This window comes from Tamandua tetradactyla, chromosome 4 (genome assembly GCF_023851605.1).
Source record: "Tamandua tetradactyla isolate mTamTet1 chromosome 4, mTamTet1.pri, whole genome shotgun sequence".
Lineage (NCBI taxonomy): Eukaryota > Metazoa > Chordata > Mammalia > Pilosa > Myrmecophagidae > Tamandua > Tamandua tetradactyla.
The window spans coordinates 9589896-9616545 of NC_135330.1; the positions used below are offsets into that span (position 1 = coordinate 9589896).

General features: G+C 47.3%; 2 protein-coding genes across 15 annotated transcripts; one reads left to right on the plus strand and one right to left on the minus strand.

Moving 5' to 3' along the window:
- Positions 1-180: 180 nt before the first annotated feature.
- On the minus strand, positions 181-24981 carry GPATCH4 (G-patch domain containing 4). 14 transcript variants are annotated; one of them, XM_077156478.1, is made up of 13 exons: positions 24920-24981; positions 18571-18707; positions 17641-17834; positions 9089-9196; positions 7110-7542; positions 6209-6286; positions 4713-4819; positions 4076-4149; positions 3882-3974; positions 3696-3782; positions 1995-2086; positions 1713-1763; positions 181-1489 (listed from the first exon to the last, which is right to left on the minus strand). In XM_077156478.1, the coding sequence occupies exons 7-13, from the start codon at positions 4789-4791 to the stop codon at positions 667-669; spliced, it is 1299 nt and encodes a 432-aa protein (XP_077012593.1). In that variant the 5' UTR covers positions 4792-4819; positions 6209-6286; positions 7110-7542; positions 9089-9196; positions 17641-17834; positions 18571-18707; positions 24920-24981; the 3' UTR covers positions 181-666. The 14 variants fall into 14 exon arrangements, with proteins under 14 accessions (XP_077012593.1, XP_077012596.1, XP_077012594.1 ...); XM_077156481.1 differs by lacking the exon at positions 9089-9196; XM_077156479.1 differs by lacking the exons at positions 17641-17834; positions 18571-18707; positions 24920-24981 and adding an exon at positions 9799-10372.
- On the plus strand, positions 23783-25703 carry HAPLN2 (hyaluronan and proteoglycan link protein 2). Its single transcript, XM_077156491.1, has 5 exons — positions 23783-23870; positions 24115-24456; positions 24599-24715; positions 24847-25029; positions 25402-25703. The coding sequence occupies exons 1-5, from the start codon at positions 23783-23785 to the stop codon at positions 25683-25685; spliced, it is 1014 nt and encodes a 337-aa protein (XP_077012606.1). The 3' UTR covers positions 25686-25703.
- Positions 25704-26650: the final 947 nt, after the last annotated feature.

Sequence of the window (26650 nt, forward strand, 5' to 3'; positions counted from 1 at the left end):
TGCAGACAGGGAGCTGGACAAGGTTCTCTAAGCTTTCTCTTTCCATTGAAGTGTAACAAGAATAGAGGTTAAACAGAAGGACTTTTTTCAAAGGGCTCCAAGGGAAATCTAGTTTGTACTCAGGGCCTGCCTTTAGAAACCTAGACTGGGAATAGAGAGGCCAGTCAGGACTTACATATATAAGCTAGGAACCCAAGCTGATGTTTATTCAATGATCTGGTATAGTAAATGTCAGAAACTAGTAACCTGTGGGCTGAATGTGGTCAGCCCACAGACCTAAATTTGATGTTTTTCTCAACCTGCACAGTATTTTAAAATCAGAACTTTTCACCTAAGTCTGTATTTTCAGCTTCTCTTAGCAGAGGTACCCCATTTAAAAGGTTTCTGTGTTCCTGTTCTCCACAGCCCCCAATACTTGCCAGGCACTTGTCTCTTAGCTGCCTGGGTCCTGTAGGTACTGGAGTTCATGATCTCTAGGACAGAAGCTGCAAAGGGGGCTGCACCTGCTCCCTAAATGAGGCGTGGCTTTCCCATTCTTCCCTCAAGAGATTGGTGCTCCAGAGCTCAGTTTCCTCCTTGGGAGGGACTCCTCATCGGGAGGAATGCAGAAGACCTGCATTCCAAGGTCTCCAAGGTTCCAGCTCCTGAAAAGGAACTGATTGAGCTTCATTCTCTCTTCTTCTCTTTCTTGTGAGCTCTGTGGCCAGTGTTGACTCCAGCTCTTTCCTCCTCTGAATGTTGCTTCCTCCTTTTCTTACCTCTGCTACTGAGGCCAGTGTTTGCTTCCCTAGTACTGCTATCCATAGCAGTCTCCTCTTCTTCATCCCTTACATTCAAAACCTCCTCTCGATTCTGCTTTTTCTTCTTGCTTCTCCTGCTTCTCAGGTTACTGCAAGCTCTCTCTGCTTCCCTGGTACTACCATCTACCACAGCCTCCTTAACTTCTTCATCTTCTGTTGTCACGTTCCCTTTCTCATGCTGCCCCCTCTTCTTACTTCTGCATGGGTCACTGTGTGCTCTGCTCTCTACCCACTCTGTCCTGATACCACCTGCAGCCTCTTTACCTCCTCCTCTTTTATCTAAGACCTCCACCTTCTCATATTGCCGCCTCTTCTTTTTCCTGAGGGGCTGATCATTTTGTTCTCTGTTCTTCAATTCCTCAAGCCCTCTTGTTCCTGCATCTTCCTCATTGCCCACAGTTCCCTCTCTCTCATTTGAAACCTTTTCTTCCTGATGTCGCCTTTTCTTCTTTTTGGTTTTCCTGATGCTCTGGTTGGTATGCTCTGGATACTTTTCTTCCCCATTCCTTTTGGTTGCTGCAGCCTCTTCCTCTTTGTTCCTTTTCTTTTTCTTCTTTTTGGAAGGTTTACTCTCAGACTGTGGTTGAGGGGCCCCAGGGTCCTGGCCTTTGAGATGAGCCAAGAAGGCCTGCTCCTGGGCTTCCAGCCGAGCAAGCTTGGCCTTCATTGTAATCCCAAGACGGGCAGCTCTAAAATAGATGGGACCCTAATCAGAACAAGGATATCAAGGGAAACAGGCCTAATTCTTGGCATTGCAGAGAAAATTGTGGGGTGGGGAGACTGCTTCTCTTCAGGCAAGAAAGGGCCGAGTAGGAATGATGTCCCCGGGATGAAAAGAATCAAGACAGTGGCACAGGCCATTCTCAGCTAGGCTCGGGGTGGGGAGAAAACAAGGAGCTGACCACTACTTACTTGTGTGCTGTTCGCCCCTCGCAAGCTTGGAGAAGCATCTCATCAGTCACACTGAGGGCAGGGGGAGATGAGAAGTTACAAACAGATCTGATACATAGGCTTGACCTCCCCTCCCCTCTAAAGCAGTCCTTCAACCTGGCATTCCCTAGGTGCCGGAGATATAAAATTAGTATGATGCAGTTCTACTTCCCAAGCAACCCATGGTCATGCATTAGTCTTGGTCCTCTTGAGATCTAAGGGCATCTCCTCCCACATACTCCTAGTACAAAAATGAAGTCTCACATTTTGGGGGGCTTGGGCCCATGGTTATCATCATCACTGCAGTTTTCCAAGTCCTTGTCTGGCTTCTCCCCATCTGAAGTCAGTGTAGCTGTCTAGAAGGAAGGATCACAGGGGTAGACAGGGCCCACTCAACAGGCTTCCCTGTTCCCTTGTGGAAGCCCCCCCCCCCCGGAATTCCCAGCCATAGGCACGAATTTGCCAGCCATCAGCACTGTTCCTTGTAGACCCATGGTGTGTGCCATCCTGCATATTCTAGCTTAGGCAGAAGATGGACTCTGGTTGCTGGGTGGGTGAGCACCCCTGGCTTCCCTCGCTCACAGCTGGCTGCTGGGCAGAACGAGGAAGAGGAAGAAGTGCTCTGGAAAGAGGCAGTGACTGAACTCTTTCCATTAAGGGAGGGACTCTGGGTCATCAGATTTCCATGGTGAGACAAATAACCCCTGATGGTTATCCCATGCTGCCAGTAACTGATGAATAAAAGATGGCACCCCACTCCTCATCCTCTACCCCATACCTATTATAGACTTTCACTTAACCAGATTTATTTGAGAACCTATTATGGGCTGAGAGGTTGGGGATACAGAGTAGAATAAAATGAGCAGAATAAAAATGAGATGAAACCTACATGTGGGGGGACAGCATAGCAAAACATAGGCAGTTATGATGGAAGTACAGGAGGAACAGCTTCTAACTCAAGATTTCAGGATTCGACGAAGGGTTTCTAGAAGTAAATGATGTGTAAACTGAACTCGGGAAGACAACAAAAAGTGAGCAGGTAAAGACAGAAGAATGTTCCAGGCAGAGGGAATAGCATGTGCAAAAACCTGAAGGAAAGAACATGGTACCTTTAAAAAAAAGAAAGAGATTCCATCTGGCAAAGTATAAATAAAGATGCTAGACAGATGTGGTAAGAGATGAGACTGGAAGAGAAGACGGGGTCCAGGCACTGAGGGCCATGTAAGCCTTGGTAATAAATCAGGGTTCATACTGCCTTACATCAAAAAAGAGTTAGTTTCATGATGAAATTTGTGTTAGAACACACTGGAAGATTGGTGGGGAATGAGACTAGAGGTGAAAAGTGTGGTTAGGAGGCTGTTAAGGAAATCAGATAAGACATGATGGCTTGTACTGGGGGAGTAGATGACAGAGATAGAAACGGGAAAGGCTTGTTAATTAAAACATAAAGTCCTTAACATGTAATAAATGATTTTAAGTGTTTTCTCCCTTCTCTTGGTGCAGTGCCAGCAGAGGATAGTAGAAAGCGGAATCTGCAGACCTGGGTTCTCTCTAGTCCTATCTGCTATTGCTAACCAGCTGTGGGTTCTCCAGCAAGTCATTTCCACCCTTGTGGCCTCATGTGCAAAATAAGGAGGATAGACTAGATAATCTCTCAGGTCCCCTCTGGCTTCTAAGTCCTTTGAATTGAAGACCTCCCCTCAGATCTGACAGTTCCTGATTCACAGGCCTATGCCCTGCCTCCCATTCCCTAGTGCTAACCTAACCCCTCAGCAGATCAGTGGAACCTGGAGACCTCAATTTTCCCTGAGGACAGCTTATGTCAACAAAACAAGGCAGTCATGGAATCCCGCAATGTTAGGTCAGTCCTGAGAACAGGTAGGGCACAGAGGCAATTGTTCAGGCCCTTGGGGAGACGAGGGAAAGAAAAAGGATGGGTCTCTCATCCCACCCCGCCCCTAATACCTTCACAAACTTCTGATACAGCAAGTTGGGCTTGGGACGATTCTGATTGGTGGTCTCCTTAGAACGGTGCCTTATTTGAACTCCATCCTGTGGGGAAGTATCAGTGAGGGGGAGACACCATGTCTCCTTCATTCCTACATGTCCCCGGCCCTGCTGTTTCATGTGCTTATCTTTTAGAGCTTATACCTGTCCAGTTTCCACTATCAGGTTGGCTGCAGTCTTGTTGAAGAGCTCATTCCACCAGTGGTTTGTGAACTCCTTGGCAGGGTCATGTCCTACCTGCCAGGGGAAGAATATGAGCTCTGAGCAGCTGTCCCACCTGCCCGCAAGGGTCCCCCTCTCTCATCCATGTGCACCTCCCTCAGCTTGCCCAGTCTTACCCCATGAGTGTCCTGCTTCAGTGTCACCCTGATGGCCTGCGTGATGCCATTCTCCTTCCGGCCCAGGCCTTTGCCTGCAGAAGACAGTCAGTGACTTGGCTCATTCTGCTGCCTGCTCTCACCTCACATGGCAAACCCCGCTCCCCCCATCCCCACATGCCATTGCTTAATCATTCCACAAGCCTAGTATTAAAGCATCCTTTGTCCCTGCCAGAAGCCCTCCCAGGTCTGTTCTTTCTAGCTCCACTCATGCTAATTGTGTTTTAGAATATTCTGGATACTTTGTGGAGAATGGACTGTTTAGGGAGGGGAATGAGATTAGAGATGAAAAGTGTGGTTAAGAGGCTGCCTCTTCCTTCATATCTCTTTAAGGACAAAGGCTATGTCTCTTCCTCCTTCTCAGAGCCCTTCTAACCCCTTCTTTCTCACTATCCACTATAAAATTTCTGCCATTTCTCCCTTTTCTGGAAAAGTCAGAAATTTTTTCCTCCAAGTTTCCTTTTAAATTAGCTTTTCTTCCTTCAATTGGGTGGATACATGGAGATAATCCCAAAATAATGCTTGTGTCTGGTCTCTCCCCTGGGCAAAGCATTGACAAGGAGTTGGGGGGATGCAGAAGGGATCCTGTGGAAATCACCTTGAGTCCATCCATGCTTTAACAGCTGCTCCTCCGCAAACTTCATCCCCCGGCTCCTGACCTCTGGGGTAACGCTCATGGTGAGAAAAGAATGCTTGTCCTCAGGCCTTCACCAGAGAAGAGGAAACTGTCATACATTTAAGAAGAGAAAATTGCCCAAATCATCCATCAACTCCATTCTGACTGCTCTTATAAGAATTTCTTCTGAGCCCTGGTGAGAGGAGGCCTGGTCCTCTGGGAGCACCGTCTGATCAGAGAAGCCAACATCAATACATCAAGAAGTCAGGGGTACTTGAGGTTAATAATAATACCTAAGTTTACAGAGAATTCACATATACCAGGCTGTGGCTAAGGTTTTATATGGATTATTTCATTTAGTCACCTCAGCCCATTCAGGAAGGTATTATTTTCCCTATTTTACAAATGAGGACTTGTTTAAGGTCACACAGCTAATGTATTTAGAATTCAAACCCAGGCATCTTGTCTGCACAGTCTACATTTTTTACCACTAATGTAATAATTCCCAAAGTCTATTACTATATAAAACAAAGCTATGAGGTGTTTCCTAACCTGAGTTACACAATGATACTTAAAAGACCATATAAAAAAATAAAATAAAAATAATAAAAAGTTAAAAAAACAAAAGAGCCCAGATACTATACCCATGTCCCAGAGTTTACACTGGCCTGTCGGTATGGGGGCCATAGACCTGCTCCCACACTGCCACTGGCTTTCAGTCTTCTTGAAACTCCTCTTTCGAAACTGTCCAGCTAGGGAACGGCACTTATTATTGAGCATTTAATGCACAAAAAGTGGATTAAATGTAGTATCATATTGTCTCATTTGTCCTGACAGCCCTGTAAGATAGATCTTATCCTTATTTTACAAATGAGGAAAATATGGCCTGAGTTTCTTGCTTGAGTTCACACAGACAGAAAAAGTCAGAGCTGGACTACAAACCCAAGTGGCCTAACTCCAAAATCATTTCTCTTTCTGTCATATCACCAACTGGTGCATTTCTTTATAGTCCCTCATGTGTTCCTCCCTTTGGACCCAGAATGGCATCATCCAACCAAATCAGTGTCATACCTAACAAATTTGGTATGACATCATCATACCAGATTTGTATCCAAAATGGTTAAGACAGCCTATCACGCAGACGTTGAAAACTAAGACTGTCAATGTCGTTTGACTTACTACAGTCAATTTGTACTAAGATCTGTAGACATTTCATTTATTAGAAGTGTTGAGGGCAGTTTTTAAGGCAGATTAAAACACTACTGGAATAATTCTGTAGCCTTCCAACGTGGTAACTCTGAAAGCTAAAATTTGAGTTTGAGGTCTAGTACATATGTTTAGAAAAAATATTGTTACAAAGTCACTCCTCCTAAATATTATATATTAGGTTTAGAATTGTGACCAGTCTCTTTGTCTCTGAGTAGCAAATTCAGGCTGATTCGGAGCACTACCATGTTTCTGCTGTGAAGAAGAATTACCTGAAAACCTGACTGATACCTTGAGAGTCCCAACAGAAAAGACTGGGTGAAGAAATGGCCGTTTCTTGCTTCTCAATACTGTAAGAGAAGTGAAATTCAAACACAAAGGCCTTTAAAACCATCTTCAAACTCGGCCTCCTCTCAGGAGGCATTTCTGATCTTTCAATCCCCAGATTTCAATAATAACAATTATCCCTAATGCCTGTTGCATATTTACTTGATGCCAGCCTATTGCTAATCGCTTCACATGGATTATCTCATTTAATCTTTCCAACCACTCTACTGGGAGGTATTATCTGTATTTACAAATGAGGAGCTGAGTACCCTGAGGTTTAATTACTTGCCCAAGTCAAACAGCTAGCAAACGGGGTCTAGAATTGGTACTCCACCTTCCAGAACTAGTGTTCTTAATCACTACACTCTTCAGTCTTGTACAGTTGTTTGTGCTCTCTGCAATGAGAGTCACCATAGCCTAGCCCTATACGTCCTAGAGGCCTGAGACGGGCTTTATTCACCAAGTCCAGTGCACTTCATGCAGCGTCAGAATCGAGAGTGCATTCAGTCATATCTGCTGCACATGGGTGGGAATCGCTTGACTGGACTTAAAGAAGGGACTAGGTCCCAGGCCGTGAGCTGCAGTCTCTGTGAAGGCTCGGAGCTCATTTAGAGGCACTGTGGTTTTGTCCAGTCAACCTGTTTTCTGGAGAAAGAGTGGCCAAGGGCCACTATTCTTACAGCTGTACTCAAGAGCCGACTGCCCTTTCCTTAAGCCTACTTCGTGAGGTCTAAATTCCAGCATCCCCGCCGCAGTCTCCTTTGGGTAAGACTACTCTCCTGCCCTCACGTTTGCTCCTGAGCCTGGGCTCCACCTGCCACCGTTCCGAGGGACAGAAGATCTTACCGGCATTGCGGGTCCAGGCGGCGGGACCACGTGCCAGATCAGACACGCACAGCCTCTTCCGGGAGATGCCGCTTTGCCCTTCTAGGCTGTCGGAACCATAGAGACGGCCGTGAGAGCCGGACCGCGGTCCTCCCAGGGGAAACTATCAGGAGGACCGATTGACTTCTATAGTTGTCGTAGCGCATCCGTTTCCGGAGGCTCCTGAAGTGCTCTACTTGCTTCCTTCCTGCAGGCCCTGACAGGCCAAGGGATGTCAGTCCTGACTGGCCCTCGCAGAATCCCGAGAACAGCTTTGGTTCCGGCGCTCGGCTGTGGCGGGCACAAATATGAGGAAGGAAAGCTGGGAGAATCCCCGAGAGTGGCATCAGAGGCTCGTGGAGGCAGAGAAACAGGTGGCACCTCTGCCGTGATTTTGCGGGGATGGATCCTCACCCTGCGGGAACAGTTATTTATTAAAAACCTAGAGGCTAGAGATTTCAGTAGGCTCGTCAAACACTTTTTGACTCCACTGTTTGCAGGACCTGCGCCTTGGTACTGAGGATACGAAGACGCATAAGACATGAGCCCTGATAAAGGGGAGCACCCAGTCTAGCCAAGGAAAGTTGGTCCTTGAGTGGGACTGGAGGAGATGGAGGGTGGGGCATGGAGAGGGATGCAGGATCCTGGAATGTATGCCAGGCTGAGAAGTACAGACTTGCCTTGTAACTACAAGGAACTATTAAGCAGGAAAGGGAAGAAGATATTGCAAAGAAACCAGCAAGAGGGTTGCATCCGCCTCCACCCCCAGAAGCAGTCCCCAGGTTTCACTCACCCACCCTTCCCAATCAATGTCCCAGAACTTAAAACCTGAAGTAGCCCTCAACCTGTCTCCCCACACTTCGTCTCCGTTGAAACTAACTTACAAAGAAAAAAAATTATCATTTCACAGTAAAGCATCAATGTCACAATTGCTTGCTATGTCATAGCCCATCATACCCACAAGATTTTTTTCCTAAAATTTACTTTTAAAATAGGTGGCTTTGTTAAGATAAGCCACTGTGAGCATAATATTCTAAAGAATGTATCTTGTTTTCTGGAATGTTAGATGCTTGCAGAAGGGGATGTGAGAAGTAATTCAAGGTATTCTTTCAAAAGGTTAGGTAGGTTCAATAGAGAAACATTTGGTGAATGAAGTCAGATCTGCGTTCTTTCCCACTTTGCCGCTTACTGTATGACCTTGAACATTTCTGTGCTATTTCTCTGGTCTGTAAAATTAGGGTATTAGACTAGTTCAATCATCTTCAAAACTTGGATTTATTGTGGTGTTTCAGGGGACACTGAGAAAATGACAATTCCCACCACCTACCCACCCATCTCTTATACACCCTCCGATCTCTTCTACCACTTTTATCTGCTTTATATTTTATTATATATAATATGTGATATATATTTATATATCTTATACTGTGGTCATAAAAGAGGTTTTAAAACTCATGAATAGGGTAACCTTAAGGGCTTGTCCAGCCCAGAATGTTTGTGTGCAGCACTTTGTAGACCACTCCGAAAACCAAGTGGCTGCAATTCTTTGACTCAAGACTCCTAGTCTGGCCTAGGCATTGAGCTCCCTGCTCTGCCTGGCTCATTCATTCAACAAACATTAGGGATAGCCAAAAGATGAGGGGCTAGAGGTGTAAAAATATCTAGCCCTTGTATTCTCAGGGCTCCTGATCTTGTAGGGGTGTGAACCTGTCACTAGGCATTTATAACACTGGGTGGTCAGGGCTACGTAAGGTCAGGACATCTGCTGTGGAGTGAGATAAGAGGTACCTGACCGGGTGGGCCAAGGTGGCTCAGCAGGTAAGATGCTCACCTGCCATGCCCGAGGACCCAGGTTTGATTCCCGGTGCCTGCCCATGTTAAAAAAAAAAAAAAAAAAAAAAGAAGTACCTGACCCAGTCTGGGGCCCTTGGGAACTTCCTGAAGGGACCAAGACTGCTCACCTGTCCCTGGGGTCTATGTGGGATTGCAGAAAAAAGAGAAGTGCCTCAAGGAGTTTGCAGTTAGACGGGGTCTTATGCCTCCTTACAAGCCAAGCGTAGAAGCAAGACCTTATGAGAGACAAGAATACACGAATACGTCTAAGGAAATGATCTTTAATGCAAACATAGAAAAATGCATAGAGATGTTTATTACAGCAATATCTATAAAATGGAGAAATTGGAAAGAACCTAAATATCCCATAATGGGATAATGACTAAGTAAATTATGTACAACCATATAACAGATTAATATGTAGTCTTAAAATGATGTTAAAGAATTCTTAATAACTTCGGGAAATATCTCTGATACCATTGAAAAAAAAACAGATACAGAATGGTGCCTATAGAAAGAGCTTCCCTGTGCTAAAAAAAATCCATAGACAATAGCATAAATAATAATAACATACTTGGGTTTAAACCTAAATTAAGTACAAGACTTACATGCTGAAAACTAGAGAACATCATTGAAAAAATTAAAGAAGACCTAAATAAATAGAAAGACATTCTATGTGCATGGTTGGAAGACTTAATATTGTCAAGAGGGCAGTACTCTCCAAATTGACCTGCAGATCCAGTCTTCTTCAAAATCCTAGCTGGCTCTTTTGCATAAATTGACAAGCTGATCCAGAAATTCATATGGGAATGCAAGGGATCCAGAACAACCAACATACCTTGACAAAGATTAAAATTGGAGGATTCACACTTCCCAATTTTTAAACATACGACAAAGCTATTACAATCAAGCCTGTGTAGTCCTGATGTAAGAATAGACACATAGATCAATTGAAAGTACAGAAATAAACCCACACATCTATAGCCAGCTGATTTTCAACAAGGTTGCTGTGGAGAATTGAACTGTGTCTCCCCAAAAGAGATATGTTGAAATCCTAGCCCCTGGTGCCTGCAAATACAGCTTTATTTGGAAATAGGGTCTTTTCAAATGTAATCAAAGCAAGATGAGGTCATAATGAATTAGGGTATGGCCTAAATTCAATGACTAGTGTCCTTATAAGGATAAGGAGATATGGAGACAGGAACACAGAGGGAAAAAGGCCATATGACAAGGGATGCAGAGATTGGCATAATGCAGCTACAAACCCAGGAATGCCAAGAGGCAAGGAATGATTCTTCTGTAGAGACCTCAGAGGGAGCGTGGCCCTGTTAACAACTTGATTTTAGACTTACGGTCTCCAGAAGTATGAGAGAATATTCCTGTCGTTTTAAGCTGCTAAGCTTGTAGTCAGTTGTTACAGCAGCTCTAGGAAACTAATACAGGTGCCAAGACAATTCAGTGGGGAAAAGAATAGTCTTTTCAAAAAAATGGTGCTGGAACAACTGGATAGCTACATGCAAAAGACTGAAGTTGGATCCCCTATCTCACACCATTTACAAAAATCAACCCGAACTTTATAACAAAACCATGAACAACAAAAGAAAAAAATAGATCAATTGGATGTCTTCAAAATTAAAAACGTTTATGCTTCAAAAGTTATTATCAAGAAAGTGAAAAGACAACCTGCAGAATGGGAGAAAATATTTGGAAACCATATACAGGCATACCTCGTTTTATTGTAACTGCAGATGTGGTGGAAATAACAAGAGAACTAGAATTAGAAGTAGAGCCTGAAGATATGACTGAACCGCTGCAATCTCATAGTAAAACTTAAATGGATGAAGATTGGCTTCTATGGAAGAGCAAAGAAAGTGGTTTCTTGAGATGAAAGTTACTGGTGAAGGTTCTGTGAACATTGTTGAAATAACAAAGGATGTAAAATATTACATAAACCTAATTTATAAGGCAATGGCAGGGTTGGAAAGAATCGACTCTAATTTTGAAAGAAGTTCTAATGTGGGTAAAATGCTATCAAACAGGCTTGCATGCTACAGAGAAATCTTTCATAAAAGAAGAGTCAACTGCTGCAGCAAACTTCAGTACTGTCTTATTTTAAGAAATTGGCACAGCCACCCCAGCCTTCAGCAATCACCATCCTGATGAGTCAGCAGCCATCAACATCCAGGCAAGACCCTCTCCCTGCAAAAGATTACAACTGGCTGAAGGCTCAGATGATGAGGTTGTCATTTTTTAGCAATAAAGTATTTTTTCCTGAAGTCATATTGCTTATTCAGTTGATTTTTGTCTGCCTCTCCCATGTTCAATGAAGGCAGAAAACCTGCTGTCTTGTTTCCCACTGTACCCTCTGAACGGGGGCCAGGCCCAGAGCAGACAAATACTCCACAAAGTATTTAGTGAATAACTGAGGCTGTGGGGGTGGGGGGGTAGGGGTAGGCACTTTTGCTCTTTACTTTGCACACATTTGTACTTTAAAGTTTTGAGATGAGCATGCATTATTTTAAAAATATTTTTTCTTCTTAAAAATAATAATAAGGGGCGGGCCGCGGTGGCTCAGCGGGCAAAGTGCTTGCCTGCTATGCCGGAGGACCTCGGTTCGATTCCCGGCCCCAGCCCATGTAACAAAAACGGAGAAACAAAATACAATAAAACAAGAAAATGTTTAAAAGATGTTTCCCTTTCTTCCTTCCTTCCTTCCTTCTATCCTTCCTTCCTTCTCTCTGTCTTTCCTTTAAAAAAAAAAAATTAAAAAAAAAATAATAATAATAATAATAAAAAAGACTGCTAAGTAGTATAATAATTCTCTTCGGCAAATTGTCTTGGGCTAGACAAGACTCCAAATGAAAGCAACTCCCTCCCAATACTGGTTGGGCTCTCTGAGGCCCAGAGAGAGGCAGATCCTTGCCCAAGTCCACACAGCACCCAGCAAGTCCAGATGGAACTCCAACTATTTTCAAAATTAAGGTGTATACGTTGTTGTTGTTGTTTTAGACATAATGCTATTGCACACTTAATAGAGCACAGTATTGCACACTTAATAGACATAATGCTATTGCACACTTAATAGACTACAGTATAGTGTAACCATAACTTTTACATGCACTAGGGAAAAAAAATTCATGTCCCTTGCTTTATTGCGATATTCATTGTCTGGAACCAAACCCACAGTATCTCCAGATTATGCCTGTAACTAATAAGGGTTTAATATCGAGAATATGAGAGAACTCCCACAACTCAACAACAAAAAGACAAACAACTTAATTTTAAAATGGGCAAAGGACTTGTATAGACATTCATCTTCCAAAAAAGATATACAAATGGCCAATAAGTATATGACAGGGAGTTCAACATCATTAGCTACTAGAAAAATGCCACTCAAAACCACAGTGAGATACCACTTCACACCCACTAGAATGGCTTTTTTTTTTTTTTAAGGAAAATAGCAAGTGTTGGTGAAGATACAGAGAAATAGAAACCTTCATGTATAGTTGGTGGAAATGAAAAATGATGTGGCCATTGTGGAAAGCAGTTTGGCAATTGCTCAGAAAGTTAATATAGAATTACCAAATGACCTGGCAATTCCATGTCTAGGTTAACACCCCAAAGAATTGAAAATAGGGACTCAAAAAACAGCTATTTGTACCCTAATTTTAACCGCAGCAATATTCACAGTGGCCAAAAGATGAAGGCAACCCAAGTGTCCATCAATAGATAAATGGATAAACAAAACGAATGTGATATATCATTCAGCTGTAAAAAGAAATTAAATTCTGATATATGAATGAACCTTGAAAACATTATGCTAACTGAAAGAAGCCAAACACAAAAAAGCCACATATTACATATGTAATGCCAAATTCATAGAGACAGAAAGTAGCTTAGTGGTTGCCAGATTAGTAATGAGGTGGAAGTGGGAAGTGGCTGCCAATGGGTATAGGTTTTTTCCCAGGGGTGATTAAAATATTCTGGACTTAGTTAGTGGTTATGGTTATGCAATCTTGTGAATAAAGTAAAAACTATTGAATTGTAAACTTTAAAAGGATGAATTTCGTGGTATGTGATTTATATCTTTAAATATAATCACAGGAACACTAAAAAAACAAGGGAAGGACATCGGCATTATAAGCAGCCAATCTTAGGTGAAAGGATTACTGGTAAGTATTGCCCCTTTTTATACCTTTTCCCTGCATTTAAAATGATCTACAATTAACATGTTTTATCATGAAAAAATAATGTGAAAACAGCAAATGGATACAGACTAGAGTTCCTCAGAGAGGGGCACTGGGCAAAGAGGTGAGAAGTATGATCAGCCGCAGGGAAAGCCTTCGGGCCAAGTAGGTATGGCCCTGGGATTAACACAATTTCTGGAGCAGAGTTAAGTCCTGAGTTATTTTTCTGCTTCTTCTTATATCTGGGTTTGAATCCATGCACAATTTTATAAAAATCACACCGTGTCCACAAGTCACCATGGTTCATAAACCAGCCTGTCACCTCTCTTCCTCCACTTCTCTCTGAACAATGAGGCATTGCTCATTTTTCTGTCCCTGAAATCTGAGACCGAAGGAAGAGAAAATAGCTTGTGGTTACAACACAATGTGGCATTAAAAAAATTTTTTTTATTAATTTTAAAATTAAAAAAAGACAAGAAAGAAACACAAACATTCTTAACATATGATCATTCCGTTCTACATGTATAATCAGTAATTCACAATATCATCACCTAGTTGCATTGCTCATTTTTCTGCATAGAGGCACTGCTCATTTTTTCTGTCTGTGAAATCTGAGATCAAAGAAAGAGAAAATAGCTTGTGGTTACAACACAATGTGGCATTTTTTTAAAAGCCTATATAACAAATACTAGCATGTTCACATCATAGAATATGATTTCCTTTCCTCTCTGATGATGAAAGGTGTCTGTCTCACAAGGGGTTTTCTGGGACAGGGATTGTTTTCCTAATTTTTAGCCTAGGCGGGTTTTAATTTTCCTACTTCACAAACAGTTCATGATAAAAATACAGCGATCCCTTGTGTACTGTGCTTTCCTGTTTAAAAATCATTTTCACAAACATTATCACATTTGATCCTATCCATAATTCCCGGCTGTAATTGTCCCTATTTCTACCTAAGTAACCTGGGGACCCTGCCGAGACCAGAGAGGGGAAGTGACAGGAGCGGCATGGTTCCAGGACCCCTGTTCTCCCAGGCAGCCGGGGTGGGTGGATTTAACCTTTCTTTCTCTCTGAGGCCGGCTGTCACTGCCCTCCAGCCTGGGTGAGTCCCTCTGGCTCAGGTCTCAGCCCTGCTCAGGCCTCAGCGCTTCCTTCCTTAGCGGAGCCCGACACCCCCGCGTGAGCAGGTGCTGGTTGCGGGGTCACGGGGTGCCGCGGGGGCAGGGGGCCTGACAGGGGCAAGAGGTGTCCTAGGGGACAAGGTAGCAGTCCCACCTGTTTGGATTGGGTTTTTAAAATATTTCTTAATGAAATATTTCTAGGTAAAGCAGTAAAAGTGCTGTGGAAACCAGCGGCACAGCGCGGCCGCAGCCCTGATGGGGCGAGGTGGTCTCAGCGGCCCCCGGGAGCAGAGGGTGCTGCGGCCAGCGGGGGAGGGGGGCGGGAAGGGGGGAGGGTGCTGCGGCCAGTCGGGGAGGGGGAGGCAGGGGCAGGGTGCTGCGGCCAGGGGGGGTGGGGGAGGGGAGGGAGGGTGCTGCGGCCAATCTGGGGTGGGGGTGGGAGGAGGGTGCTGCGGCCGGGGAGGGGGTAGTGGGGAGAGCCACGAAGTTCGCCTTTCCTGTCCTTCTGGACGCCCAGGTCCCCACCTGGCCCTGGCCCCGGCCCCAGGTGCTGAACCCCACGCAGGGAGGGCTCAGAAGCAGCTCAGGGCCCCAGGCAGTGAGTGACTGCGGGGGGGCGCGGCCTCCTCCATGCCCAGCCCGCCTCCCCTGCTGCTCGGACCAGGCGGTGTACCGGGCACCCCAGGTTTGCTAAGCCTCAACCAGAAAAGGGGGCTGACTGTCCATTCCTAGGCGACAGCGCCTCCTTCCCTAGGTCATTGACTCCTGGAATAGCTGCCATTTAATTATTGGATCATTTTTTTTTTTTTTTGCCTGGACTGGCCCTTGGGCACTCTCGATCTACTTGCTTTGTTTAGTGCTTAAATGTTACTGCAGAAAATAAAACCGAGCTACTAAAAAAACGCTGTGGGGAAACAGATCTTAAAGAGACAGTGTGAAAGGCACCAAAACTAATGGGAAGGAGGACCAGAATGGAAAGAAAATCAGCAAGCGACCCCATCCTCGTTCTTCCTCCTGGCACTACTGCCACAAACAGGAAGAAAAAGGCTTTGAGCAATTGGCACCTCCTCCCTCGGTCCTAGAGTTTAGCCAAGTGCGGGAGAAGGCGGGGCCTGCAGGGTGCTCTGAGCCTCGCGCACACCTGGAACTTTGGGGGCTCTGCTCCAATACCTCATCCCTGAGCATGCCACCCCGCCCCCACACACACACCTGGCGATGGGTGCGCAGTGCCGGGTCTGGGATGCAGTCCCCAGAACTCTGCCGCGTGAGAGCAGTGCTGTAAGGCAGCCTGCTGCCCCACCTGCTGGTCGTCTGCTTTTCTGCATATTTGAAATCATACATTTAAAAAAAGTGATCCGTGTAATATATATGTAAATAAATGCTTTGAAAGATTGGAAGAATAGACAATGAAAAGTTATTTTCTTTGGTGGGATTGGGTTTTTTTTTTTAATGTTTGTGTTTAATTGTCTACAATTTAGTGTATCACTGTGTAATGTGAAAAAAATTTGCCTTCCAATTGTGAAAAATCTATATATTATCCTGTGATTTATTCTGGTAATTCAGTGGTCTCATTTTTTTAATGTAATTTTATTGAGATATATTCACACACCATACAACCCATCCAAAGTATTCAATCATTGGTTCATAGTACCATCACATAGTTGTGCATTCATTATCATGATCATTTTTAGAACATTTGCAGTACTCCAGAAAAGGAAATAAAAAGAAGAGAAAAAAAAACAGCCCATACCCCTTACTCCCCATCCTCTACCCTTTCTTTACTGAGCACTGGATTGCACTCTACCTTATTATTTACTTATTTAATTTTTTTTTGACACTGTGTGACAATTTTGTGTTTTTTTTTCCCACCTGAGTATCCCATTATTGCAGCACCATTTGTTGAGTCTTTTGTTTGGTTGGCTTTCTGTTCGTTTGCTTGTTTGTTTGATTCACGGGGAAGTGCACAGGCGGAAAATCGAACCCCAGTCTCCCACATGGCGGGCAAAAATTCTACCACTTAACTAACCTCGCATCCCCTACTGTGCCCAAGTTTAAGACTTCCAATAGAGGTAGGTTAACTAAGAGAGTATAGTATTGTCAGAGATAGAAATATCCATCAGTGGAACAGAATAAATCATCCAGAAGTAGATCCATACACACGTGGGTGATGGTTTCATTTTTACATATAAGTATTTAAGCTTTCTAGAATTCAGTTTGGCTTTAGGAATGAGTTATAGATCTGAATTTTTTACCATCTGTCTAACCAGTTGTCTCAACATCTAGCAACCCAAATGTCCATCAGTGGGCATCTCATTAAATAAGCAGCCGTAGCATTATGCTCTATACTGGTATACTATGCAGACGTGAAAAGGAATAAGGGAGCTTTATGTCACTCTGATAGGGCAGACCCTCACAGCATATTATTAGGTGAAAAAAGTAAAGTAAGGAATAATTTGTATAAAGTGATTTCAGTGAGGTTAAAAAAGAATATATATATAAATATATGTATGGTGTATGTTTTGCATTTTTTTTTAAGTTTTCATGGAAGACACAGAAGAAACTTAGCAATGGTTTAATTGTTCCCAGAGAAGACAAGAAGAAGGAAGGAAGGAAAGAAAGGAGAAAGGGAGGGAGGGAGATGGGTGGGAAGTTTTTACTTTTCATTTTATCCCTTTGATAGTGCTTGAATTCTTTTTCATTTGTTTTAAATAAAAGTAACTAAGTAGGTGGGTCACAGACTTTTATGTGTGTATGTGTTTTATGTCCTTTTAAAAGTCAGGTAATACTGATTATATATGTAGAACAGAATGATCAAAATAAGAATGTTTGCGTTTAATTGGTGGGGTTTTTTTTGTGTATTAAAAAAAAAAAGTCAGGTGAAATCCTGCTCAAAGTTTTCCAAAAACTTGAGGCAAAAGGAATACTACCTAACTCGTTTTATGAAGCGAACATCACTCTAATACCAAAACCGGATAATGATGCTACAAAAAAAGAAAATTACAGCTAATTTCCCTAATGAATAAAGATTCAAAAACTTCCCAACAAAATACTAACAAATAGAATACAACAACACATGAAAAGAATTATACACCACAACTTTCTTTCCTTCTTTTCTACTGCAGTCTCAGACCTGCAGAAAAAACCCAAACTGGGACACCCCGAGGTGACCCTCACTGCACAAAAGGAGGGGCTGCCTATTCTCTAGGGGGTGTGGCTGTGAGAGGATGAGTGGGTCTAATAGGCTCTTCTCCTTCCCATCTCGTTCTCCTCCTCTCTAACCCTTTTCTTTTTTTATTGTATAATATAACATATATACAAAGCAAAAACATAAAAAAGCAATAGTTTTTAAAACACTCTTCAACAAGTACTTACAGGACAGATTCCAGAGTCTGTCATGGGCTACCATACGATCCTCTCAGATTTTTCCTTCTAGTGCTCCAGAATATAGGAGGCTAGAAGGAATAAATAATTTTTATCATCACAATTGACTTTTGGGTGGTGCGATGGTGGTTCAGTAGCAGAATTCTCCCCTGCCATGCTGGGGACCCGGATTTGATTCCCAGTACCTGCCCATGAAAAAAAAAAAAGTGACAATTGCCTTTTTTTCCTTTTTGTGAAAAATAACATATATACAAAAAAGCAGTAAATATGAAAGCACAGCCCCACAATTAGTTGTAGAACACATTTCAGAGTTTGATATGGGTTACCATTCCACATTTTAGGTTTTTACTTCAGGCTGCCCCCAGGTACTAGAGACTAAGAGAGATAGTAATTTAATGATTCAGCAAACATCTTCATTTGTTAAACCCCATCTTCTCTGTATGACTCCACCATCACCTTTGATCTTTCTATCCCTCTCTTTAGGGGTGTTTGGGTTATGTCTAACCCTTTTCTAGTTTGAACCGTATAACAAAAACCTAATTCATAGCTTGCTTTTCACTTTGTAGGATGCTGTTCCTTTCCCCTCTCACCAGCCAGCCCGGTGGGGCCCAGGCCCTGATACCCATTTGATAATCAGAGAGAATGAGGCTCTAAGAGGTTGGCAGGGGGTGTCGTTTGCAGTTAGCATCTGGCTGCAATAGGATTCCTAATGCATGGGCCAGTGTTCCTTGCATTCACCCATGTGACCTCATGTCCCCTCCAGATTATAAACTGCCCCCAGCACCCCCAAAGGTTCAGAGCCCATCTCCTCCTTCCTTTTCAGCTTTGCCATCTGCAGTACAGAGGCGGTTCAGGGCGCCGGAGGGCTGCTGGGGGGGAAATGTGACTTTCCTCAAGGCTGACCCCCCTAAGCTCACTCACCACAGTATCCTGCAGTGCAGCCGGGATTAGGCCCCCCTCAAAGGCCCAAGCCGGGACCTCCTCAGGAGGAGGAGAAAAGTAAGAGCCAGAAGAGGGAGAGGTGTGAAGCTTCCACCCAGCATCTTCTGAGGAGCCTCCTGGAGGGAGAAGATGTGCATGTGAGTGTGAACTTTACTGAAAGGAGGGGCGGCTCCGTCAGCCACATCCCGGGCCTCCCTGCAGTTGCCCCAAACGGGCCAGACTGCCAGACTCTCCAGTCGTTCATGCAACAATCCTAGCAGCAAACTGGGACCGAGTTAGCCATCACCTGGGGTCAAGAAAACTCGTCAGCCGGATCTGGCTGGAGGGTGGAAACTGAACCTGAGCTATTAGGGAGCGGGGTGTCAGGACTCTGTGCTCGTCCTAGAACATTCCACCTCACCCTAGTCAGTAGCCAGCAGGGCTGGCAAAGCCGCTCCTCAGAAGATGCTGTTCAGTGAAATATGCCAAACTGAGCCTGAAAAATCTTACCCTATGCCCATTTAACAGTGTCTTGGGGGGGAACTGAGAATGCAAATGAACTTGGGCATATTAAGCAGTTTGGCTATTGACTATAAATTTAGTCCTGTCGGTTCCTTCCCCATTTTATCCTCAGAAGTTTCCACATCTATCAATAGTTTTAGGCCTTCCTCCATGCTAAATTCTTTCTTTTCTGGCTCTCCATGCCAGTGACTTCCAAAGCACAGTTCAGAAGTGATTAGGGAGAAAGGGGCCGTGAGGAGCGAGCACTGGGACAGAGGCTGTGGCAACCCAGGCTTGGGAACTCTCCGCGCCCTCCCCTCCCTCGGTCGGGAAGCTGTTTGTCTGAGTTGGGCCGAAGCCCATCAGATGTGCTGGGTCAGGGCGTCCTGTTCAAGGAGACAGGGGGCCATTTGTCTTCTCTCATGAGATAGTCCCACGAGGAGGAGGGAAGGGCCTAGAAATAGCGATGGAATGGACAGGGAAATGATAGTCAATCGGATCCTGGGAGAGGGGAGTTGGGGGGGACCCCCTATTCTTGGAGCTGGCCCACGTGGACTCCCGGGGCTCCTCTGACTTGGAGAAGCAAGGACAGGAGCAGAAGAGGACTTGGTAAAGAAGGTGGAAAGAAAGTTCTAGACCTGACTCAAACACCTATGTGTGACCCTGGGCAGGTTGCCTTCCTCTCCATCTCCTCTTCTTCATGTGGTCAAGTGAGGAAGCTGGGCACCCAAAGGCCACCTCTGGTTATGACAGTGCATGATTCCCATAAGGCGAAGCTGCCGCATGGGGGGAGCTCAGCAGAGAAAAAAGAAGGGTAAGACGTGATTTAAAGTTCTGAAATTTCTCAACCACTCTCTTCAGGGGGACTCTGCCTCTGCATTGATAGCAAAAGAAAGAAATGGGCTTCTTCTGGGGTTGGGAAGTGTTCTGTAGCTTGATAGGTGAGTGGTCACGTGTGTGTACACTTGCAGAAACCCAGTGAGCTGTAAAGATAGCTCTTTACTGCACGCACATTACTTCTTAGTGAAAAGGTTTTGCAAATGGTCTTATGTTCCAGCAGGAGTTTAGACTTCAGAAAGAACATTTAACAAGGGGGACTTTAGAGACAGTGAATTGCCACCCGAGAGGTTAAGAGCTCCCTTTCCTTGAAAACTAAACTAAGAAGCTTACCTGTCTGGACTGAAGGAGGAGGTGGAAAACTAGGGAACAAATAAGATGACCTCTCCTTTGGAGAGCTTTCCAAATTCCCTCCAGCCTCAGAAATTCCCGTGTCCCCAACCAGAGATGACCTTAGAATCGTCCCAGAGTCAGAAAAATCCTTCTTGCTGTCTAATTTCCAAATCTCCTTTTGGTAATATGAAGCTTTATGGACCCCAGAAAAGTGTGTTCTTAAATTAGCCCATTCCAATTGTGGGTGGGACCTTTTCTCGGTTGTTCCCATTGAGATTAATCCTCTTACCGCAGTCCTTTAGAAGAATAAAAGATAGACAGAAGCTAAGAGACACAGAAGCTGAGAGATGAATTAAGGGAAGTTCACAGAAAAAGCCCCAGAGAAGCTGGGAGGAAGCCACTGAAGCCAGAAGCTGCAAGCAACACCACCCAGCAGAGAAAGGCCAGACGCCTCTCTCGCTGCCACGTGCCTCCCCATATGACAGAGGAGTTCCCGATGCCGCAGCCTGTCTTCAGACTCCAGGTATTGTCCTGAGAAAGGCCTGAGAACTGTACATTGTAAGTTAATAAATCCCCATTGTAAAAATCAACCCATTTCTGCTATATTGCAATTTCATCAGCCTAAGCAAAAACCAAAGCCGTTCATTTTGCTCTCCGTAGAGCCTTGGGCTCAGACAAACTCTCTTCAGAGCCTTTAGGTTGGAGCATTCGGCAGGGATGGGGGATGTATGCCAACTCCTCACCATCTATCCTCTGGCCTGTACCCCACTCTCTTCTGCCTGAGGAGCTCCTGTGCTGAGCCCGCCCTCCACCCAGGCCTTTTTCCGGTTGTGCGTGCCAGCCGGCCCTGCATCCCACAACCCCAGCTGTTGACATTTCACTGCCATTACCCATGGGATAAAGAAAGGGGCCCTGTTGTTCAACAATAGGGGAAAAGACAGAGACAATGGGAAATTGTGCTTCCGATGGGGTGGGGACAGAAAAGGAAAGGACAGACAGATGACAGGCGGGGGGCTGGGCAGAAGGAGTCAGGTTTCTTGAAGCAGCTGGAAGTACTGGCAGTCTGGTTCCCATCTGAGAGCCTCTTCCCGTATGGAATGAGCACCCGGGCACCGGAAGGCAGAGGTGAGGACGTGGTGTGTGGGTGTGGTGGGTGCTGGGAGGGGTGCTTAGATGAGGCTCATATGGAATTGCAGGGGCAGCGGGAGCTTGAAGGATCTTTGAACCTTCCCACCCACCTATCAGCCCACCCCTTCTCTGGTCCAAGAGCATTTCAGAAGCAACTAGGCGCCATACTTTCCGCACTCTCCCAGGTAATCTTCCCTGGACAGCCTTCTTTATTCCATCTCCCTTCACTGGTCCCCACCCCAGCATCTTCTGGCCCCAGAACAGCAGGCTGCACAGATGCAGTGCCCTGTCACAGGGCAAGACACTAGTCCCTTAGTCTTGGCTTTGTGGAGGATGGCGATGGAGGTGGGTGAGTGGCAGGGCAGTTCTCGGCACCTCACCCTCTTCTCTGAGTTCAGGGAAAAAACCTTTCCTTCAAGGTGCAAAAGGAGCAACTGCCCTGATCAGCTGCTCAAGTCCAGAAGCTTTAAGGTGTTTGGACCTCCCGGGAACCTCAGCTACACTTTCATCAGGAAACTCTTCCTCAAGCAGGACAAAGAGCTGCTAACCATCACTTTCTCTGATTCTGCAAAGAGACCAGCTCTAACGGGTAGGCAATGGAACTACTGGCTGCTCTCATTTTCTGTAAAGGGTACGGAGATGATATGTGTGCATCTGTTCTGAAATACAGAAATATAGATTGGTGATTAAGAGCGTGAGTGTCTCTGTCAGATCCGGATTCATTGCTGGGGCAACGCCCCCTTCCCTTACTAGCTGTGTGGCCTCACTTAAGGTTCTTAAGATTTATGCACCTTTGCCTCCTCATTTATAAAATGGGATTCATAATAGTTCCTTCCTGATAGGATTACTGGGAGAAATACGAAAGTAATATGTAAAGCGCCTAGAGCAGTATCAGACATGTTAAACTTTAAACATTTGTTAATGCTAGCTATCATTATTATTGGTCCCTAAAGTTTCCCCATTCCATTTACCAGGTTCTCCTGTAAAGGAGAAGTGGTTCTCTCGGTCATGTTCCAGATAGTTTCACTTTTAACCACTGGAAATTTCCTTCTCTGTCCAACCTCTATTTCTCATACGGCAAGCTAAGTTTCTTAAAACTTGACCTCAGCTCCCCATACCCATTCTCTTTTTCCCGGAAGTTCTTAATACAAGCTCATTTCATTAAAACACACCCGTTTATTTAGCAGCTACTGTGTGTCAGAAACTATGCAGGGGGCTGAAGATAACACACGCATAGCGCTTACTATGGAGTAAATACTATTTAAAGCATTTTTCATATATTAACTCATCTAATTCACACAGCTACCCAGTAAGAGAGGTTCACTATTACTACCCACATTTTACTGATGAGGACACTGTGGCCAAGAGAAGTAACTTGCTCGAAGCCATGCAATTAGGAAATGGAGGAGTCAGAATTGGAAAATGAATCTAGGAATCATGGAAATTAGGTCAAGAGATGCAGGTGCAATTAAAAAAAAAAAGAGTCAAGGTGATTTAAAAATAGATACAATAAAGGACGAAAAAGGAGCCCCTGAGATAGACAATTGCATTTGAAATAGTGCTTTTTAAGTTTTTGCTGGAAAACTTCATTGCTATATTCTATATTTAGAGATGTCAGTCTGAATTAAGAACAAGTATAAAGTATACTTTAATAATAAAAATATGTATTACTTTCAAATGCACACTGTAAATTTAGCTGCTAATAAAAGTACTTCTAAGGGAGCAAAGAAGTCCCCAGTCCTGTCCAATAGGGGAGCCAGAGTAGCAGGTCACAGCCGTAGAGTGTGGCAAACTGGGGACTCAGGAAACCTGATGCCTGTGAAAAGGCAATGAGAGCACACTTGAGCTCTTTGGGGAACTAGGGGAGTCTGGGGCACAGTGCAGGGAGCACTGGGGGAGGGGGGGAGGTGATGTTGGAGGCGCAATTGAGGTTGGAGCCCTGGAAGCCAGGAAGTGTGGTTCGATGGGGTTGCAACCTCAGAGCAACAGGGAGCCACTGTCTTAAGGAGGAGAGCAATGTGATGGTAGTTGCTCTGGCTTAAGGATGGAGAATAGGTGTTGGGAAAGGGGGGAGTCTAGAGCAATCCAGCTGCAAGACGAGGGAAATAGCAAGTGTGAGAAGGGGAGAGATGGAGGAGATGTTGAATCAGGACCTGCTGACTGACGGATGCGAGAGAAGGAAAAGGAGGGGCTCAGGAGGAGGAGTGTGGTATGGCCCCCTCCCCATTACCTTTCTTTAGCCACCACCATCAGCCCCTTTTCTGCCCTCAGGGCTTCCAACCTGACAGTCCCCTCTGAGGCAACCCTGTTGGGGGTTCACCCCCAACCCGGCTCCCACCCCTGTCCCTTCCCCTCAGTCCACACCAATGCCCACCCTTGTGCCCCACAGACAGTGCTAGGCTGAGCTCCCACCATGCCAGGCTGGCTCACCCTCCCTGCACTCTGTCGCTTCCTTCTTCCCTGGACCTTTGCCTTCTTCCACAGAGCCCGGGGGGACCAAGGTAAGGTCCCAGCTCAGCCAGAATCTGAGCAACACTGGGGTGGAGGCTCAAGGACTGGAGAGAGTGGAAAGGGCAGTTGTTGGGAGTATCCAGGAAGGGAGAGCCACGGCTGAGTGGGCAATGGAGGGGAGGGCTGGGGTGGGGGGCGAGGGAAAGCATTGGGGGGGGCGGGAGCACAGTCTGGGATGGGCATTGGGGCAGTGAAGATCAGGGGGTTCCTGCCACTGTGGCCCCCTCTGCTCAGCACCCCACTACCTCCTGCCCCCCATCCACGAGGTCATTCACTCTCGTCGTGGGGCCACGGCCACCCTCCCCTGCGTCCTGGGCACCGCGCCTCCCAGCTACAAGGTGCGCTGGAGCAAGGTGGAGCCGGGAGAGGTCCGGGAAACGCTGATCCTCATCACCAACGGCCTCCAGGCCCGCGGCTATGGGCCCCTGGGGGGGCGTACCAGGATGCGGCGGGGGCATCGACTGGACGCCTCCCTGGTCATCGCGGCCGTGAGCCTGGAGGACGAGGGCCGGTACCGCTGCGAGCTCATCAACGGCATCGACGACGAGAGCGTCGCGCTCACGCTGCGCCTGGAGGGTAAGGTCCTCCCTTCCCGGGCTCCGGACCCCCGGCGGGGCTCGCGGCGCGGCGCCCAGGGCTCCCCACCACCCCCTCGGCTCCCTCTCCTAGGCTGTGTCCCCCCCCGCCGGCCCCTCCCCAGGCTCTCCCCCACCCCTAGGCGTGGTGTTTCCGTACCAGCCCAGCCGGGGCCGGTACCAGTTCAACTACTACGAGGCGAAGCAGGCGTGCGAGGAGCAGGACGGGCGCCTGGCCACCTACGCGCAGCTGTACCAGGGTGAGCCCAGCGACCCGGGTTCGAGGCCCCCGCGCGGGCGGTCCCAGCGGCCCCAACCGGGGAGCCGGGCGAGCTCGGGGTCCGGCTCCCGCCGGCGCGGCCTCTCATCCCCCCCGGGTCTTCCCCTCCAGCGTGGACCGAGGGCCTGGACTGGTGTAACGCCGGCTGGCTGCTCGAGGGCTCCGTGCGCTACCCCGTGCTCACCGCGCGCGCTCCGTGCGGCGGCCGCGGTCGGCCCGGGATCCGCAGCTACGGGCCCCGCGACCGGAAGCGCGACCGCTACGACGCCTTCTGCTTCACCTCGGCGCTGGCGGGTGAGCGGGAGGCGCCTGGAGGGTGGGGCCGGGGGCAGCGAACCTGGTGCGGCGGGGCTGGGGCGGGGCCTTGGGGCGGGGCCTGAGGAACGGGGCGGGGGAAGTAGAGCGCTGAACCAAACAGATTCAGGGGCGGGGCTCGTCGGCCCTCCAAGGCTCCGCCCCGCCCAGGGCCCGCCCCGTCCCCGCTCCCGCCCCCGCCCAGGGCCCGCCCTGTGCCCGCTCCCCGCCCCGGCCCGCTCCAGCCGGTTTCCCGCCACCCCACCCACACCCAACCGCCGCGGTTCGCCCACTCCTCCGCTCCCGAGGCGTCTGAATCCCTGCGGCACCCGCCCAGCCCCCGGCCGGTCGATGACCCGCCCCTGTCCCCAGGCCAGGTATTCTTCGTGCCCGGGCGGCTGACGCTGTCCGAAGCCCACGCGGCTTGCCGGCGGCGCGGGGCCGTGGTGGCCAAGGTCGGGCACCTCTACGCCGCCTGGAAGTTCGCGGCGCTGGACCAATGCGACGGCGGCTGGCTGGCGGATGGCAGCGTGCGCTTCCCCATCACCGCGCCGAGGCCGCGATGCGGGGGCCTGCCGGACCCCGGGGTTCGCAGCTTCGGCTTCCCCAGCCCGCAGCAGGCGGCCTACGGGTCCTACTGCTACGCCGCGCACTAGGGGCGCACCGCAGTCCTTCCCGCCCTTCTCCGCACGCTGCCTGCCCCGCAGACGAGGAGCGGCCCCCTCGGACCCGTCTCGCCCGCCCAGGCTGCGGGCCACGGACTCCGGCTGGCCCGGCGTCGGGGAGCGGAGGGGGTGGCGGCCCCCGGGCAGGGGTGCGGATAGCGACCTCGGACTCGCGGATCGAGGACCGGCAGCTGTCCCTGCGTCTCCTGCAGAGGACCCTCGATGGGGGCGGGAGGGGCGCACGGGGGCATTACCTGATCCTTGTGTACAGCAATAAAATGACTTGGAGTTGTGTGTTCGCGGAGCTAAAGGCGTCGGGGCCGAGGAGGCGGACCCTGCACTCAACGCGCAGACTGCGAGCCTAACACAGGGTAACGGAGCGACCTTTGCCGCTACTGGGTGAGCTAGCGGGCTAGGGCGGAGTGCGAGGAGAGGACATCAAAGGGACACGGAGACAGAATTTCCACACGCGGGAAGAGAGATGCGGGTAATCCTGTGGGCGGCCTGTCCCGGGACCGACGCCGGAGAACCCAGGGTGTTGTTGCACCAGGCGCCACGCGGGGGCGCCGCGCACCCACCAATTACCAGGTTCAATGCGGCGGGGGGCCCTCCTATCCCCAGGCTTATCCTCGGGGCCCTGCAGAAGAAATGCAAGATGAACCTAAAAATATTTCCGAATGCTTGTATCCTGCGGATCTCCCATACGCGTTTGAGGGATTGCTGTTAGAGATAGGAAAGTCATACCGTTGTTACAATTGGAGAGAAATTGTAAACCTCAAAGGCAGAGGCAAGCAATTCCAGCACTGCAGGTGACACCGCGCCGTGATTGTACGTTAGGATTAATATCCACCAAGACCAAAGGCGCCAAGACGGAAGGGACAACTGGGCCAGTAACATTCTTTTTTTTTTTTTTTTAATTTTATACATTCTTTTAATATCCATATCTATGAAGAGCT

Coding starts and splice junctions, on each gene's coding strand:
- HAPLN2 (XM_077156491.1), top strand. CDS start 23,783: ATGCCAGGCTGGCTCACCCTCCCTGCACTCTGTCGCTTCCTTCTTCCC. Junction 24,457..24,598: donor GCTCACGCTGCGCCTGGAGG/GTAAGGTCCTCC, acceptor CCCCACCCCTAG/GCGTGGTGTTTCCGTACCAG. Junction 25,030..25,401: donor CTTCACCTCGGCGCTGGCGG/GTGAGCGGGAGG, acceptor CCCTGTCCCCAG/GCCAGGTATTCTTCGTGCCC.
- GPATCH4 (XM_077156481.1), bottom strand. CDS start 4,791: ATGAGCGTTACCCCAGAGGTCAGGAGCCGGGGGATGAAGTTTGCGGAG. Junction 3,975..4,075: donor TGAAGCAGGACACTCATGGG/GTAAGACTGGGC, acceptor TTCCCCTGGCAG/GTAGGACATGACCCTGCCAA. Junction 3,783..3,881: donor TGATAGTGGAAACTGGACAG/GTATAAGCTCTA, acceptor ACTTCCCCACAG/GATGGAGTTCAAATAAGGCA.